The sequence below is a fragment of the Lithobates pipiens genome, unplaced genomic scaffold (assembly GCF_037356315.1).
Source record: "Lithobates pipiens isolate NorthernLeopardFrog02 unplaced genomic scaffold, aLitPip1_a1.2 Scaffold_10, whole genome shotgun sequence".
NCBI classification, from domain to species: domain Eukaryota; kingdom Metazoa; phylum Chordata; class Amphibia; order Anura; family Ranidae; genus Lithobates; species Lithobates pipiens.
The window spans coordinates 15799950-15816811 of record NW_027507686.1 but is presented as its reverse complement, the minus strand read 5'-3'; the positions used below and the strand labels follow the sequence as shown (position 1 = coordinate 15816811).

Genomic DNA, 16862 nt, shown 5'->3' with positions numbered 1-16862 from the left:
CAAACCCTACAGAATTGTGCACATCTGGCTCTAGGCAAGGGGCACATGCAAAACGCTATTCACTACAGCAAGCAAAACAGTCTACCACTTTTATTCAGGAATAGTTTAGTCTGAGTCTGAAATATTTCTTCTTTGCATAACAGCTGCAAGTAATCATATAGTCACATGAACACCCTTGTTAGAAGCCAAGTGCTTCACACAGCGCATTTCCAGCAAAGGCAAAATAATGGATTAGTTTGTTAGCTGAACTACGAAAAGATAGAGCCAATTACTTGTCTGAGAAGTCACAATGTCAATACAGTTCTACCTGAGAGTCCCCTAACAACTACTGTGTGTGGAGACCGCTATTGTGCAGCCCGAATTAGAACTGTACAGAATTTGCAGTCTCGGAAATTGCTTAGCTTTGTAAACACCGTCAGACAAAGACTAAAATCTGGAGGCAAATAATTCTGCAGTCAGCTTCTAAAAAACGAACCGCGTGTTGTCCCTGGTAACCAGTCTTTCCATTTAACTTCTAATCTACACTGGAAGACTGGCAATCTAACTGGTTATTGTGCTTTTAGAAACCCACAGACATTATATAAACAGCATTCGGGTTGATATCAGATCACTCTTGACTGGAGAGGTGGAAGTTCCAGACGACGGGCGGGGTGTAAATGGACTTGTGTCCATTGACACCGGCTACCTCCAATCTGATCCACTAAAATAAAACAAAAGGGGATCCATCCCCTTCTTTCTAGGCGGATTGGAGGACAGTTGGGTGTAAACAGACAGCAGAGTTTGTTTACTCCCAGCTGGCCATAGAACACAGCGGGCAGATGACAAGTCCGTGTACACATGCAGTTTATGCAGCTGCAACTCTATGGGCTCATATCACAGGGTAAAACTGTAAAATTTTTGCTCGAAATTCCTACATGGTCCTAGAACTAGTAGAATTCAGGACCAAGAAAGGTCACCTGCAGGTGGCACTGTGGTTCCCTGGGTGGAGGGTTGTAATTCCAGGGTCCACCAACAGGTGTCTCCCAGCAGATACCAGTAATCAGCTTCCACCTGATGCTGGCTGCTGGGAGGGTATTTAAGTCCTCCCCTATTAGTGCCTCTTGCTTCAGTGTTTTGTCTGTTAGCCAGAGACTTGCTTTCTGAATTTCCTGAGCCTTACTTCTGATCCTGCCTTGTGCCTTTACCCTGTGACTTACTGCCTTGTACCTGCTTCCCTTGTTCCGGATCTCCGCATTCTTTGCAACTCCAGTATTACCCTGTGATCTGTGTTCCTCATTTATATTTATTGTATATACTGTATTATAGTATTTGCTGAGAAGGCGCTTTGGCACTGTGCTAGAACTAGTACATGTCGGGACCTAGATCACTTGCTAATGGCACGGTGGTTCTCTGGAAGAAGGTTTGTAATTCCAGTGTTCATTGCCTAGCAGCCAGAAGATCCCAGTAATCAGTATCCACCTGATGCTAGCTGCTGGGAGGGTATTTATGTCCTCCCCTATTAGTGCTGCTTGCTTGAGTGTGTTGCCTGCTAGCCAGGGACTTGCATACTGATTATCCCGACATAAATACCCTCCCAGCAGCCAGCATCAGGTGGATACTGATTACTGGGATCTGCTGGCTGCTGGGCGACGCACACTGGTGGACACTGGAATTACAAACCTCCACTGAGAAAGCCACAGTGCTATTAGCAAGTGATCTAGGTCCTGACATGTACTAGTTCTAGCACAATGCCAGAGTGCCTTCTCAGCAAATACTATAATACAGTATATATTAGATAGCAGATCCCATGCTCTATGGGCTGACAGGTGTAAACGAACGCCACTGTCCTGTTTACAGCTGACTGCCCACCGATCCGATCCCCCTAGATGACGGGGCATCCTCTTTGCTCTGTTCTGTTTCTGTGGGAGGCCAGGAGTAACACAGACTCCTTTGTTTACACCTGATTGCCTTCCTATCAGCCTAGACAGTAGGAGACGGATCCCATTCAATCTTATATTCGCGAACCAGATCCAATTGGAGGTAGGCGGGTATAAATGGACACAAGTCCGTTTTTGTCCACCAGTCCATAGGGGTGAATGGTGGGTTGAAAAATTTACAGGTGGACCTGATCGAACCCTTCATGTGAAAGGGGCCTTAGGCTTACCTATATAAAACTTTCACGTAAAGGGTCCAATCAGGTCCGCCTGTCCCTTTTCCACCCCCCCATTCAACCCTATGGACAGGTGATACAAGTCCATTTACACCCGCCTACCTCCAATCCGATCTGCTAAAATAAAATGGAAGGGGATCCATCCCCCTTCCTTCTAGGCTGATCGGTGGGCAGTCGGGGGTAAAGAAACAGTAGCTTTTGTTTATTCCTGAATGCCCACAGAGCAGAGCAGGATCTGTCCGCTCTATAGAAACTGAACAGACATGGATGTGTCATCCACCCGCCCTGCTCCAATCAGCAGGCGATCAGTGGACAGATCCCATGCCGATATTAAACAGGGACCGCCACAGTGTGAATGGGGCTTTATTCCATTCACATTCAAGCTGGTGGGCCACCATACAAAAAAAAGCTACTGATAAATCTAAAGGAAGCGTATGGCCAGACGTTGCCAAAATCTGAGAGGTTCGTATAAAACATCTGCATGATGCCCTTTCACCTTCTTTCTTTCCCAATTATTATGAAAATTGTTTGAGAAAACTATTATGTCTTCAAATCTGCAAAAGAACAAAAAGGCAGTTGTTGCCTGAAGCAACCAAAGAGGTATCTGATTTTAATTCAACCTCCGCACTATAGTAATAAGATATGACTGGCCACTACAGGCCACACCTCCATAGGGCACCGCCCTGGAGGAGATGAAAACAGATAAAAAAAAATAAAAAATAAAAATAAAAAAAAGGGTGAGCTGTCCACTTACCTGCTTACCCTGAACTAAAGCGTTAGTTATAGATGGGGCAAGGCTGTCCACTATTTTACCTAACAGACTGGCAGCGAGACGCACAACAGACCTGGAAACAGAAAACAAAAGCAGTGCCACTCCAGGTGCAATGTGTCCACGTTTAACAACTCGTCTCTCCGATCAGCTGCTGTACTTACCACAAGCAACTCTGTACTTACTGTACTTACCACAAGCAACTCTGTACTTGCTGTACTTACCATCACCTCTTCTGTGTGGGTGAAAGCAACTAATAAAGTGGAACCAACAGCATAAGAACAAATTATGTGACAAATATGTGACTAATAAAAGGAGATGTGTTATTGGCCAGATCACCAGGTGAAAACAGGAGGGGGAAAAGCCTAAAAAAAAAGAAAACGAATGCAGCCACCACATCTATTGATTGGTAAGCTGCAATATATTACATTTTTGGTTTTTAGTTGTAAGGTGCTTTAAAAGAGAAGCATGGGAATGTTTATTTTATTTTTTTTAAATCATACTTACCTAGGTAAATGCAGCATCTGCCCCCCCCCCGTCAGCTCTAACACTGAGATCCGAGCGATCAAACACCACCGATCGCTCGGTTCCCACAGCCCCATGAGCAGTGAGCTGGTGACTTACACGAACTACTTTAGCCACCAATGCCAGTGTTGTGGCAGCCATGTCAATGTCATTTAAGTCATTAAAAAAATGGATTTAAAGCAATTACATTAGGAAAAAGTTTACAAGATTAAAAAAAGCAAACAAAAAAAAAAAAAGACCACAAAAAAAAAAAAAAGCCGGCGGCCACGTGACCTTTGCATGGTGGGATTCCACTTTACAGCCTAAACGTCTGTCAGCTAGTCCATATTGTATGAAAACATTTACCATCACAACGTGACACCATGAATTAGAGAATAATCCATTCCAGTCTCCTACAGACCTTCTGCCGTCTGGCAACAATAATCTTGCTACGAGGACTGCAATATTAAAATGATCAGTCATAGCAACACAATACAGAAGGCAATTAACACAAATTTGTGGACACTGTAAATGAGGGAAGATGGAGGTGAATGCTTCTGCTGAGGACCTACAGGCTACAGCAGGTCATGAACACATTTCTATTTCTTTCAGGAATTAAAGTGTATGTGTAACCCAATTTTCAAAATCAAGTAGGGAAGGGGTTTACCTTGACAGTTTATTCTTTGGTGTTTGTGTCCCGTTTGGGAGAGATTTCCCTTCACTTTCTGTCCTATAGATGCAACAGGAAGTGAGAAGAAATTTCTACAAAAAGGAAAGGCAATTCCTCGCCCAGACCGTAGTTACTGGAAAAGGTGACTAAAAGAGCGTGAATATTCCCAATAGGGGAAAAAAAAATAATAATAATAAACATAATGGATCACAACTGATCTATAAGGATATTCTCTGGGGGCGCCTGATGTAGGGGGGCTCTCCTTATCTAAGGGGGCACTCTGATGTAAGGGGGCACGCCGGTGGGGGCGAACCCGATGTAAGGGGGCACGCCGGTGGGGGCGAACCCGATGTAAGGGGGCACGCCGGTGGGGGCGAACCCGATGTAAGGGGGCACGCCGGTGGGGGCGAACCCGATGTAAGGGGGCACGCCGGTGGGGGCGAACCCGATGTAAGGGGGCACGCCGGTGGGGGCGAACCCGATGTAAGGGGGCACGCCGGTGGGGGCGAACCCGATGTAAGGGGGCACGCCGGTGGGGGCGAACCCGATGTAAGGGGGCACGCCGGTGGGGGCGAACCCGATGTAAGGGGGCACGCCGGTGGGGGCGAACCCGATGTAAGGGGGCACGCCGGTGGGGGCGAACCCGATGTAAGGGGGCACGCCGGTGGGGGCGAACCCGATGTAAGGGGGCACGCCGGTGGGGGCGAACCCGATGTAAGGGGGCACGCCGGTGGGGGCGAACCCGATGTAAGGGGGCACGCCGGTGGGGGCGAACCCGATGTAAGGGGGCACGCCGGTGGGGGCGAACCCGATGTAAGGGGGCACGCCGGTGGGGGCGAACCCGATGTAAGGGGGCACGCCGGTGGGGGCGAACCCGATGTAAGGGGGCACGCCGATGGGGGCGAACCCGATGTAAGGGGGCACTCCGATGGGGGCGAACCCGATGTAAGGGGGCACTCCGATGGGGGCGAACCCGATGTAAGGGGGCACTCCGATGGGGGCGAACCCGATGTAAGGGGGCACTCCGATGGGGGCGAACCCGATGTAAGGGGGCACTCCGATGGGGGCGAACCCGATGTAAGGGGGCACTCCGATGGGGGCGAACCCGATGTAAGGGGGCACTCCGATGGGGGCGAACCCGATGTAAGGGGGCACTCCGATGGGGGCGAACCCGATGTAAGGGGGCACTCCGATGGGGGCGAACCCGATGTAAGGGGGCACTCCGATGGGGGCGAACCCGATGTAAGGGGGCACTCCGATGGGGGCGAACCCGATGTAAGGGGGCACTCCGATGGGGGCGAACCCGATGTAAGGGGGCACTCCGATGGGGGCGAACCCGATGTAAGGGGGCACTCCGATGGGGGCGAACCCGATGTAAGGGGGCACTCCGATGGGGGCGAACCCGATGTAAGGGGGCACTCCGATGGGGGCGAACCCGATGTAAGGGGGCACTCCGATGGGGGCGAACCCGATGTAAGGGGGCACTCCGATGGGGGCGAGCCCGATGTAAGGGGGCACTCCGATGGGGGCGAGCCCGATGTAAGGGGGCACTCCGATGGGCGAGCCCGATGTAAGGGGGCACTCCGATGGGCGAGCCCGATGTAAGGGGGCACTCCGATGGGAGAGCCCGATGTAAGGGGGCACTCCGATGGGAGAGCCCGATGTAAGGGGGCACTCCGATGGGAGAGCCCGATGTAAGGGGGCACTCCGATGGGCGAGCCCGATGTAAGGGGGCACTCCGATGGGCGAGCCTGATGTAAGGGGGCACTCCGATGGGCGAGCCTGATGTAAGGGGGCACTCCGATGGGCGAGCCTGATGTAAGGGGGCACTCCGATAGGGGGGCATGGTATACTTTTGACCTAGTAGGACTATAATCTTAGTATAAACTTGAGATGCGGCCCTTGGCTGAAAGAAAATTGTAATAACTGGACCTCCTTGAATATGAATTCATTACCCCTCATCAAAATACATTGCTTTGGCAAATCACAAGGGTAACATCCTTTCACAAAGGACCCATGATGTGATTCTTCACGTTTCCCTTTCTTTAGCCCCTTATCAAACAAGTGAAAAACGGACAGCCGAACACCGACTGGACCCTCCATTCTCCTCTATGAACTGCCAGATGTAAATGGACTTGTGTCAGAACGGGCTTATGCAGAGCGGGCACAGACCTGTAATCCAGGCCGCTCCGCTCCGGCCCGTGTGGAAGGGGCCCCACTTTTCACAGCTCTATCTGTTGCCATATAGCACATGATGAAATTATAAGCAGGCACACAGCATAATTTATAAGCCTCTTTGCAAAATGTCCTCATTATCCATAACTCAGCCAATTAACAATCGGCGTGACGAATAGCGGGAACATGCGGGAGCTCTAAGACAGCCTTGATGAAATATATTACTGCTGAAAAAAAATAAAAAAAGAGAAATAGCCATCTCGTCATTTTTTCCTGTCCACCGGGGTCAGCAGATTTGAGCTCCGTTTTGTGCCAGTTACTGACACTTAATTGGACATATGATGTTATTTTTATGCTGAATTTGCTGTACCATTCTAGGCTGTTGCTTGGCTGCACCCAAAGAGACTCTACAATTCATGTAATGAAGATAATCAGCGTTATGGGCCCTGTTCTCACACAGTTACTGTGTTTAATATATATGTCACCGAGATACTAATAGCTGATAATGGGGCTTTTAATCCCGCCAGTGCTGGTGGGTAATGGTCCACTGCTAGATAAAATACATTTCTGGCTGTACTGGAAGCTTGAAAACGGGCGCTAATAGCTATAAGTGACATTATAGACGGGGACTTCAGAGGCAGCAAATTATCTGTACACCGGGGTCACGACACCGTGAGATGCCCTGTATGCGAAAGTTTAACAGATTTTATTATCTTTTTTTTTTTTTATGGGTTTTACGTGTGAAGGTTGTCTGCTTAAAAATGAACCTGTGCTTAAAGTGACATGAATACTTAACCACTTGACCTCCGGAAGGTTTTACTCCCTTCATGGCCAGGGCATTTTTCCACTATTCAGCACTGCGCTACTTTAACCGGTAATTGCGCAGTCACGCAACGCTGTACCCAAATTAAATTTGTATATCTTTTTTTTTTTTTATCCAATAGAGCTTTCTTTTGGTTGTCTCACTGTTTTTTTTTTATTCTATAAACAGTTGTCTCACTGTGTTTTTTTTTTATTCTATAAACAAAAAAAAGACTGATATTTTTGAAAAAAATAAAATAAACAATTTTCTGTTATAAAACATATCCAAAAAAAAATCTATTTTTTTTCATAAACGAAGGCCAAAAAGTAATCTGCTATACGTCTTTGATAGAAAAAAAAAATTGACGCGCAAGATTCATGCCTCTTGGGGTGTGCAGTAGCGCCTGTGCCCAGAGGTGCAGGGGCAGCGGTGATGCTCGGAGAAACCCTGAAACACTCGGAGACACCCTGAAACACTTGGTTCTCAAGTGTCTCCGAGTGGTCTTCGAGAGTTTCTGGCGCCCCCACCTCTGGCCAGGCCACATGCGGTACTGCATACACTAGGAGTGACACTGGAACTAATTAGCTGAGTTTCCATTGATTCCTATGGGGTAAACTCGCTTTGATATTTGGATCCGGTAGTCTTATTATTGGGTGTGTGTGACAGGGTGGCACCGAATATACATAGACAGCTGTTTGTGTTCTATGCAGCATTCTACGCCAGAAAGGCTATTCTTGTGCAGTGGAAGAAGTCGGATCCACCTACTATAACCCATTGGAAGGCCTTGATAGATTCTGTCCTTCCGCTGTATAAGCTTACTTATATGAGTCGTAATTGCCCTAAAAAGTTTACTAAGATTTGGGGTTGTTGGGTGCAGGAGTGAGGCAAGCCTCTCCGCTCCTGCTGGAATAGTCCTCGGGTTTGTGGATCCCCCCCCCCGTCTCTGGAGGCCCCCCTCCCCTTGCCATGACTTAGGATGGAAGTCCGCTTATCCGACTTAGTTTACACGGCCTGGAACTCTGCAACAGCCAAACTAAAGTTCTGTCCCCTCTAGATACTGGATCGGGTGAGGGGAGGATGTAATCCACAGACTGTGACCGATAAGTTTGCCTACACGCTAGGAGCTATTGAATGATTTTGCTCTGCTGATTTGTTAATTTTCCTTTTTTGTTTTTTTGTTCTCTATGTAACGCATGGTATGCTGTATTCTATATGTAAAAACAAGCTGTGATGTACTGCTATATCCGTTCAGAGACTGTTAAAAAAAAAAAAAAAACTCGCTTTGATATACGAGTGCTTTGAATTACAAGCATTCTTCTGGAATGAATTATGTTCGTAATCCAAAATACTACTGTATAGTGTTTTGTGTGGCACATTATGGTATGCCGTTATTCATTAAATGATTGTATGTTCTTGTTCTGTACTTTATTGATACTCATGTTTATTGTATTTTTTATATGTGCCTCTTACTTGACCTTAACGAATGACCTTGCCTGTATTATAACTGTTCAATAAAGACCAATTTAAAAGATAAAACGAATAACATAATGCAAATTCAACATGCAGCTGTGCATTCAAAACAAGAAATTCTTAAAAGCCACAAACTGACATGCTGTTTAAAGTAACAGTAAACTAAAGGCATTTTTTTTTTTTAGTTTTGGATAGAACCCCTGTCAGGTTTTAATTGCTGTCTGTGCCCCCATTAGGGAGATTCACCCTCTCCATTTGTTCTTTTTACCATTAGCACTGAAATAGGAAAAAGTGCAGTGCTGATATAAAAATAGACAAATCTGATGGAAAGTAAACAAAAAAGATGCAAAAACAACCAAGAAGGTTCAATTAAGTCCATAAAATCCTTGGATGAATTATAAACGGTGCTCATAGAGAGATGTGACATACAGACCTCTACCACCAAACCACATGGACAGCCTCTTACCTAGTGGCAGCCAGTTGAAATAGACTTTGCGGGGGACAGTATGAACCCCCCCCCCCCAGTCAGCAGCACTTACCCCATCACCGGTGGTTTCCCCTGCTTGGCGGCCTCCCGTTTCCCCGGCTCTCCATGGCGGCTTCCATTTCCTTCCTCCCTCCTTGGCGGCCAATCAGGAGTCTTCTCTTTTCAGCCAATCGGACAACAGGTCTCACACCCACTTATATTCATTCGCTGATGTAACATATCCGGGTGGGCTCCATTTGCACTCTCTGCGACCTGAGCCCCCCCCATCCTATTTTGAAGCCTAGGTGCTTAAAAACAAAAAACATGGCCACTAATTCAAGCGCCTGGCTTCCTGAAAGGGGCCGGACACATGAAAATGCTTTGCATGAATCTATCTATTGCATAAAGGGGGCGGTGCCCAGGCGCCCCCTAGTGGAGGGACAGCTACTGCTCTTACCAGTAAACTTTGACCTTGCAGTCAAAAAAGCGCAGTCCGACATCTCCCTTCAAAAGTGGAACACCTCTCCAGATTTCCCTGCTGAGCCAACATGATGAAAATCCCTATCATCAAGACTCCCAATAGGTAATCAGAAAAGGGAAGTGAAGGGGTCTCATAGTGCAGTAAGTTGGTTAAAATCAGAAATTTATTCCAGATAAAAATATTGCACTCGCACGTCATTGACGATGAAACGCGTAGGACGGAGTCACGGCGGGCGACGTCACTGTGCACCAGACCCAGTGACCATTTTGTTGGTTGGAAACGTTCCCATGCGATTCTTTATGGTTTTACATGTGAGTGCAATATATTTATCTGAAATACATTTTTGATTTTAACCAAGTTATCTTTCTTTTCTGATTATTAGCTATTGGGAGTCTTGACGTTCATCTGCATAGGAATTTTCATTGTGTTGGCTCACCTAAGGGAAAAGTAGAGAGGTGTTCCACCTCTGTGCTTTTTGAGCGGAAGGTAAAAGTTTACTGATAAGAGGATGTCCATGTGGTTTGATGGCGGAAGTCTCTATGTCACATCTCTTTATGAGAGTTTATAATTCATTCAGGACTTTATGGACCTTTTTTTGAACATTTTTGGATTGTTTTTACATCTTTTCTGTTCACTTTTGATCAGGCCTTGTCTAATTTTATATCAGCGCTGCACCTTCTCCTATTTAGTTGTGTTTATATTGGCGGCAAAAAAATGAACCTTCTAAGTCGGACGCTTTTTTTTTTTCAAATAAAGACACAAAACCCAAAAATTCAATAAAATCAAAAAATTGAAATGGTCTATTAACCACTTCAGCTCCGGAAGGATTTACCCCCTTAAGGAACAGGCAATTTTTTGCGATTCGGCACTGCGTCGCTTTAACTGACATTTGCGCGGTCGCGCAATGTTGTACCCAAACAAAATTGATTTCATTTTTTTCCCCACACAAATAGAGCTTTCTTTTGGTGGTATTTGATCACCTATGCGCTTTTTTTTGTGCTATAAACAAAAAAACGCCAATTTTGAAAAAAAAAAAAAAAAAAAAAGCCAATATTTTTTACTTTCTACTATAATACATATCCAAAAAAAATTATATATAAAAAAAAAAAATCAAAAACAAAAACGAATATATTCATCAGTTTACGCCAATATAGATTCTGCTACATATTTTTGGAAAAAATAAAAATCAAAAAATATAAAATAAAATCGCAATAAGCGTATATGGATCGCTCTGCGCAAAAGTTATAGTGTATACAAAATAGGGGATGGGTTTATAGACTTTTTTTTTATGTTTTTACTGGTAATGGCGGCGATCTGTGGACTGCGACATCGCAACGGACAAATCTGACCACAATTGACACTTTTTGGGGACCAGTGACATTATTACAGCGATTAGCGCTAAAAAAAATGCACTGATCCATGTATGACACTGGCAGGGAAAGGGTTAACACTAGGGGGCGATCAAGGGGTTAACTGTGTGGGGGATGAGCTCACTCAGACAACACAGAGATCGCTGTTCCTGATCACTAGGAACAGCAGATCAACCATGTTGTCCCCTGTCAGAACGGGATCCTCCTCGTTTACAAAATGCCTCTCTGTGCAGCGAATGCGGTTGGCCGGCGGACATCGAGTCTGCCAGACCCTGTGCGCTCCAACAGTATCTATTGCATTGGAAAGAAAGAAAGAAATGGCTGCACATCCAGAACTTCCGATTGCCTTTTATTGTTCACAAGGATAACACCAAACTGTGGTCACGTAGACGCGTTTCACACATTACTGATTAAGCACAAGATGTATGTGTGAAACGCGTCTACGTGACCACAGTTTGGTGTCTCTGGTGTTATCCTTGCGAACAATAAAAGGCAATCAGAAGTTCTGGATGTGCAGCCATTTCTTTCTTTCTTTGCAAGTTTCCCACAGAGGCGGGCCGAGGCTGGCACTACATAAAGACATTTCCAACCAGTTCTATCTTATACACCTGGAGCAGCGTTTCTTTTTCTAGTATCTATTGCACGAAACGACGTATAGCTATGGCGCTTTGCAAAACAGAGCCGCCCCGGCCGCAGTATATGTGCGGTGGGCGGTCCTAAAGTGGTGAAATCTATGTGAAACCAAATCCTGTACAACCATTAGGCCATATACGTACAAAAGACATGTTAGCTTTGCTGAATTATCCAAGAGATAGACACGTTTCGGCATACAGTGAATTTTTTTTTTTTAGCCGCGTTGATTTCCTTTGCAGCCAAGATACATAAGGTCCTGAAGAAGCTTATTAATACGAAACACGTCCACCTCTTGGATAATTCAGCAAAGCTAACAGGTCTTTTGTACATATATGGCCTAACGGTTGTACGAGATGCGGTTTCACATGGTTTTAATAGACCATTTTAATATTTGTAATAAAGACTTTGATTTTATTGAATTGTTGCGTTAGTCCTTTTTTTTTTTGTACCACTAAAGTCCGACACTCAAAGTTCCTTCTTTAAAACAATATATAATATGGATCTGGTACAATTTAAGAGCCAATACCTTTTTTTCTTGAGAAGTTTATATTGTTTGCCTGCAAAATTGTGTCAGCTGCTTGTTTCTTGTAAACTGAGCCTTAGCGCAGGCAGTATTTGTGATTTATTTCATCATCACTGAAAGCGAAAGTAAGATAATCACAGATTTTGAGCTGTCCCCAGAAAAGTAAGAGATGGGAAATCTTCCAATGGGGACACTAGTTCTGGTGACCTGGGGGGTCCCAAGGAATTCCCTTAATTTGCATGGATTTCCTCTCACTTCCTGTTTGGCTATTAGACAGGAAGTGAAGGGAAATCTCCCCAATGGCATACAGATGGCATAAATAAACCTTACAGGGGTTTTAACCCTCCCTTACTGTATCCAAAATGAAAAAAAAAAAAAAAAAAAAAAGTTTTGCTTATAGTTCTACTTTAACCACTTGCCAACCGCTGCACGGCAATATACATTGGCACAAAGGCAACGGTGGGCAAATGGGCGTACCTGAACGTCCCCTTTAATTGCAGGACTATCGGGCGCCCACCACGTACAGTGTGACCCGTGGACTCGATGCCCGCCAGTCTCCCGGCGATCGTGTCACGGAGTCTGCAGAGCGGTGAGATGCCTATGTAAACAAGGCATTTCCCTGTTCTGCCTAGTGACATGACAGAGATCACCGCTCCTTGTCATCGGGAGCAGTGATCGCGGTCATGCGAGTGGTAGCCCATCCTCCCCACAGTTAGAATCACTCCCTAGGACACACTTAACCCCTTGTCATTTATACAGCAATCAGTGCTATAAAAATGCATCGATTACTGTGTAAATTACACTGGTAGGGAAGGGGTTAAAACAGTAAGGTTTATTTATGCCCTGTTTAACCCCTTCCCTGCCAGTGTCATTTACACAGTAATCACTGCATTTTTATAGCACTGATCGCTGTATAAATGACAATGGTCCCAAAATAGTGTCAAAAGTGTCCGATGTGTCCGCCATAATGTCGCAGTCACGTTAAAAATTGCAGATCACCACCATTACTAATTATAAAAAAAAAGAAATAATAAAAACGCCATAAAACTATCCCCTATTTTGTAGACGCTATAACTTTTGTGGAAACCAATCACTAAACGCTTAGTGCGATTTTTTTTTTACCAAAAATATGTAGAAGAGTTCATATAATTTTTTTTTGGGGATCATATAATATTTTTCATATCATTTTTGGGTGATATTTATTAAAGAAAAAAGTAAAAAATATTGCTTTTTTTTTTTTCCAAATTGTCGCTTATTTTTTTTGTTTATAGCGCAAAAAATAAAAACCGCAGGAGGTGATCAAATACCACCAAAAGAAAGCTCTATTTGTGGGAAAAAAAGGATGTCAATATTGTTTGGATGCAGCGTCGCACGACCGCGCAAATTGTCAGTTAAAGCGACGCAGCGCCGAATCGCAAAAGGTGCTCTGGTCAGGATTCCCTAGTCCTTTCCTATTGTTCAGTCGCCCTCTCTTACACCATATACTGTATGTGCCGTGCATATTTTCAGCACCCAAATCCATAACATTACATCTAAACACTGACCCTCGTGCCGACACTTTGTTCATTATGTACACAGTTTAGCTTTTCCCCTTTCTGTCTGGCGGCTCAGCATTGACATATAAGATTTATTTTGTCTCCCTTTAAAAAGGACAAAGAAGGGTGTCCTAAATATACTGAGGCCCGTGTTAATGTCAGTTCTATAAAAGGCCTGATGATCCTCTAGGAGGCGACTTAAAACTCCATTTTGCTGATGAAACAAAGACCTCGGGAACACACAAAGAAGACAGACCTGCAGGATTTGCTGCTAGGAAAGGAAGAGGAAGAAGGTTGTTATTTTTGGAAGCGCGCCTGGTTAGTTCACGGCTGTTACATTGAAGACGTGCGGAAAAGCGCAAAAGCAAGGGTTGTCTGTGTAAAAGCCGACAAGACAAGCGGCTTTTTACCTGTTTCCCGTGTACCAGGAACGTAGTGATGTGTGGCGCTATAGAGGAGGCTATCTTCTGTGTGAATGCCGCCGTGTATCGAACCACAAACCTGTGTGTACAACCAGCAGGAGAGAGTCAATACCAGAGCCTAGAGGCAAACAGGGGACTTCCAGACCCTACTACCATTGCCGATTACCAGGGCCATTCCTGGACACAACGTTTCATTCCTTGGGGAAATATCGAACAGAGTTGCATTGACTACAGTACTACCTACTACAACAGGGATGTGCAATTAGCGGACCTCCAGCTGTTGCAAAACTACAAGTCCCATCATGCCTCTGCCTGTCAGAGTTTTGCTATGCCTTATGGGACTTGTAGTTTTGCAACAGCTGGAGGTCCGCTAATTGCACATCCCTGTACTACAACCTCGGGGGGCAGATTAGGATTGAGTTATTGAGGAGACAAGAATCTAATGCCGTGTACACTGCCATGGACTTTCCGGCAGGCTAGGTCCAACGGGCTTTCCGACTCGGCCACACACAATCACACCAAAGTCCGATGGATTGGAACGTGATGAGGTACGACCGGACTAGAATAAGGAAGTTCATAGCCAGTAGCCAATAGCTGGCCTAGCGTCGGTTTTCGCCCGTCGGACTAGCACACAGATGAGCGGATTTTTCCGGTGGAAAAATGTGAAACATGTTCTATTTCTAAACACCATCATATTTTTGGACAGTAAAGGTCCGATGGAGCCCACACACACACAATTGAATTGTCCGATGCATTCAATCCGTTGGACCTTTGCAGTCGAAAAGTCCGGTCGCGTGTACATAACATTCACTTTTCAAAATCCCAGCAAATGCACTTGAATGGCTCACTACTGTCAACATCTCTAGAACAGAAACAAGTAAGAAATTCAGGTTCAAGTGAAACTAGTTGATAAATACTGGAGAACTTGGATACAGGACATGAATAGGATAGTGAATACTGCTCTAGTATAAATCTGTCATGACAATATTTTTTTTTTACATTTCTTTTTGTTAAACTCACATTTGGGCAGATACAGAATTGGGGTTGATTTACTAAAACTGGAGAGTGCAAAAGCTGGAGCAGCTGTGCATAGAAACCAATCAGCTTCTAACTTGTTCAAACTAACACTAATATAATCAAACAGTAAAAATAAAATTGAAAATTAAACTGTGAAATATTTCTTCACAGTTTAATTTTTAATTTTATTTTTACTGTTTGATTACATTAGCGCTACCTTGTCACCCATTGTATGCATTTGTGTGTAGCTGCTCCTTTCTTTTTCACAGGGTAGCGTAATATTTCTTCCACATTTACCTTGTTCAAATTAACCGCTTCAATACCGGACATTAAAAATGCCCAGGCCAATGTTCAGATTTCAGCACTGTAGCACTTTGAATGACAATTGCGCGTTCATGCAACACTGGAGTCATGACATTTTTATTATTTTTTTTTTGAGACAGATAGAGCTTTCTTTTGGTGGTATTTAAAAAGGAGCCCTGCCAATTATTATTATTTTTTTTTAAGTCAACAGCTACAAATACTGCAGCTGCTGACTTTTAAAGTAAGGACACTCACCTGTCCAGGGCGCCCGCGATGTCGGCACCTGAAGCCGATCTGTCCCTCGGCTCTCGGGTGCTGCCGCCGCCATCTTCGGTAAGGGAATCAAGAAGTGATGCCGCAAGGCTTCACTTCCTGGTTCCCTACTGCACATGCGCGACTTGTGCGCGATTCCATTGGTCCCTACTGTCTCCTGGGACCTGTATGTCTCCCAGAAGACAGCAGGGGGACAGAGAAAGCGCCAGAAGTGGCGTAGATACCAGCGGGTGGCTCAGGTATCTATGCCCGGAAGTGGGAGCAAAATACCTGTATTAGTTGGGGGGGGATACGAAAAGAGGAGGTTCCATTTTTGGGTGGAACTCAACTTTAATCACCACTTTGGTTTATATTTTTTGCTAAAAAAAAAAAACTAAAAATTCTGAAGAAAAAGAAAAAACCTTTTCTTACTTTCGGTTATAAAATTTACAAGTAATTTTTCTTTTTCAAAGATGTGCACTGATAAGCTGCGCTAATGAGGCTGCACTGATGGGCACTGATTATCATTTTAAACTACGGGTAGGCAACCTGTGGCCCTCCAACTGTTGCAGAACTACAAGCCCCATCATACCCCTGGGAGTAATTGTAACTGCCAGCCTTGCAATGCCTCATGGGAAATGTAGTTCCACAACAGCTAGAGGGCCAAGGTTGCCTACCCCTGGTGTAAAGAATGTACCGACAGCCTTGTCGGTTACCCAAAATCTTTTCCTCACACAGACGCAGAGCACGAGGAAGGGACCGCCGATAACAGGCAAGTTTGTTTACATGTGACCAGCTGTGATTACAGTTGGACACAGCTGATCCCATGGTAAAGGGCCGCTGTGATTGGCCCTTTACTCTGATCTTTGATCGGCCATGTCTAAAAGGACACACAGTGGTCACAGAGCGCACCCAGGGAACTGTACGACCGCATTCTAGCCGTCATTCGGCTTTAGTGCGGTTGGCAAGTGGTTAAAGTGATTGTAAAGTCAGAAGGTTTTTTTTCTTAATGCATTGTGTGTGTGGCATAATTACCTGAGCCCCCTCTAGTTCCAGAGATGTTACATGAGACGCTCGGCTGGCTGAGACTCCATCCCTCATTGGCTGAAACAGCAGCGTGGCACCATTGGCTACCGCTGCTGTCATTCAAAGTCAGTCAATCAGGAGAAAAAGGGGTGGGGCCGGGTTGTGGCTCTGTGTCTGAATGGACACAGGGAGCGGTGACTCGGCTCGGGTGCCCCATAGCAAGCTGCTTACTGTGGGGGCACTCGACAGGGGGGAAGAGGCCAAAAGCACAAAGGGACTTGAGGAGAGGAGGATC

General features: G+C 45.2%; 1 protein-coding gene across 3 annotated transcripts in view; it reads right to left on the bottom strand.

Moving 5' to 3' along the window:
- Positions 1–16862, bottom strand: part of PHKB (phosphorylase kinase regulatory subunit beta) — a 339917-nt gene that overhangs the window by 27075 nt on the left and 295980 nt on the right. For 2 of the 3 annotated variants that reach the window (XM_077451651.1, XM_077451669.1), the window contains one exon: positions 2904–2994. In XM_077451651.1, coding sequence (XP_077307777.1) covers positions 2904–2994 — 91 coding nt within the window. Of the gene's footprint in view, positions 1–2903; positions 2995–13957; positions 14049–16862 lie in introns of all 3 variants that reach the window. The other variant, XM_077451660.1, reaches the window with a different exon arrangement.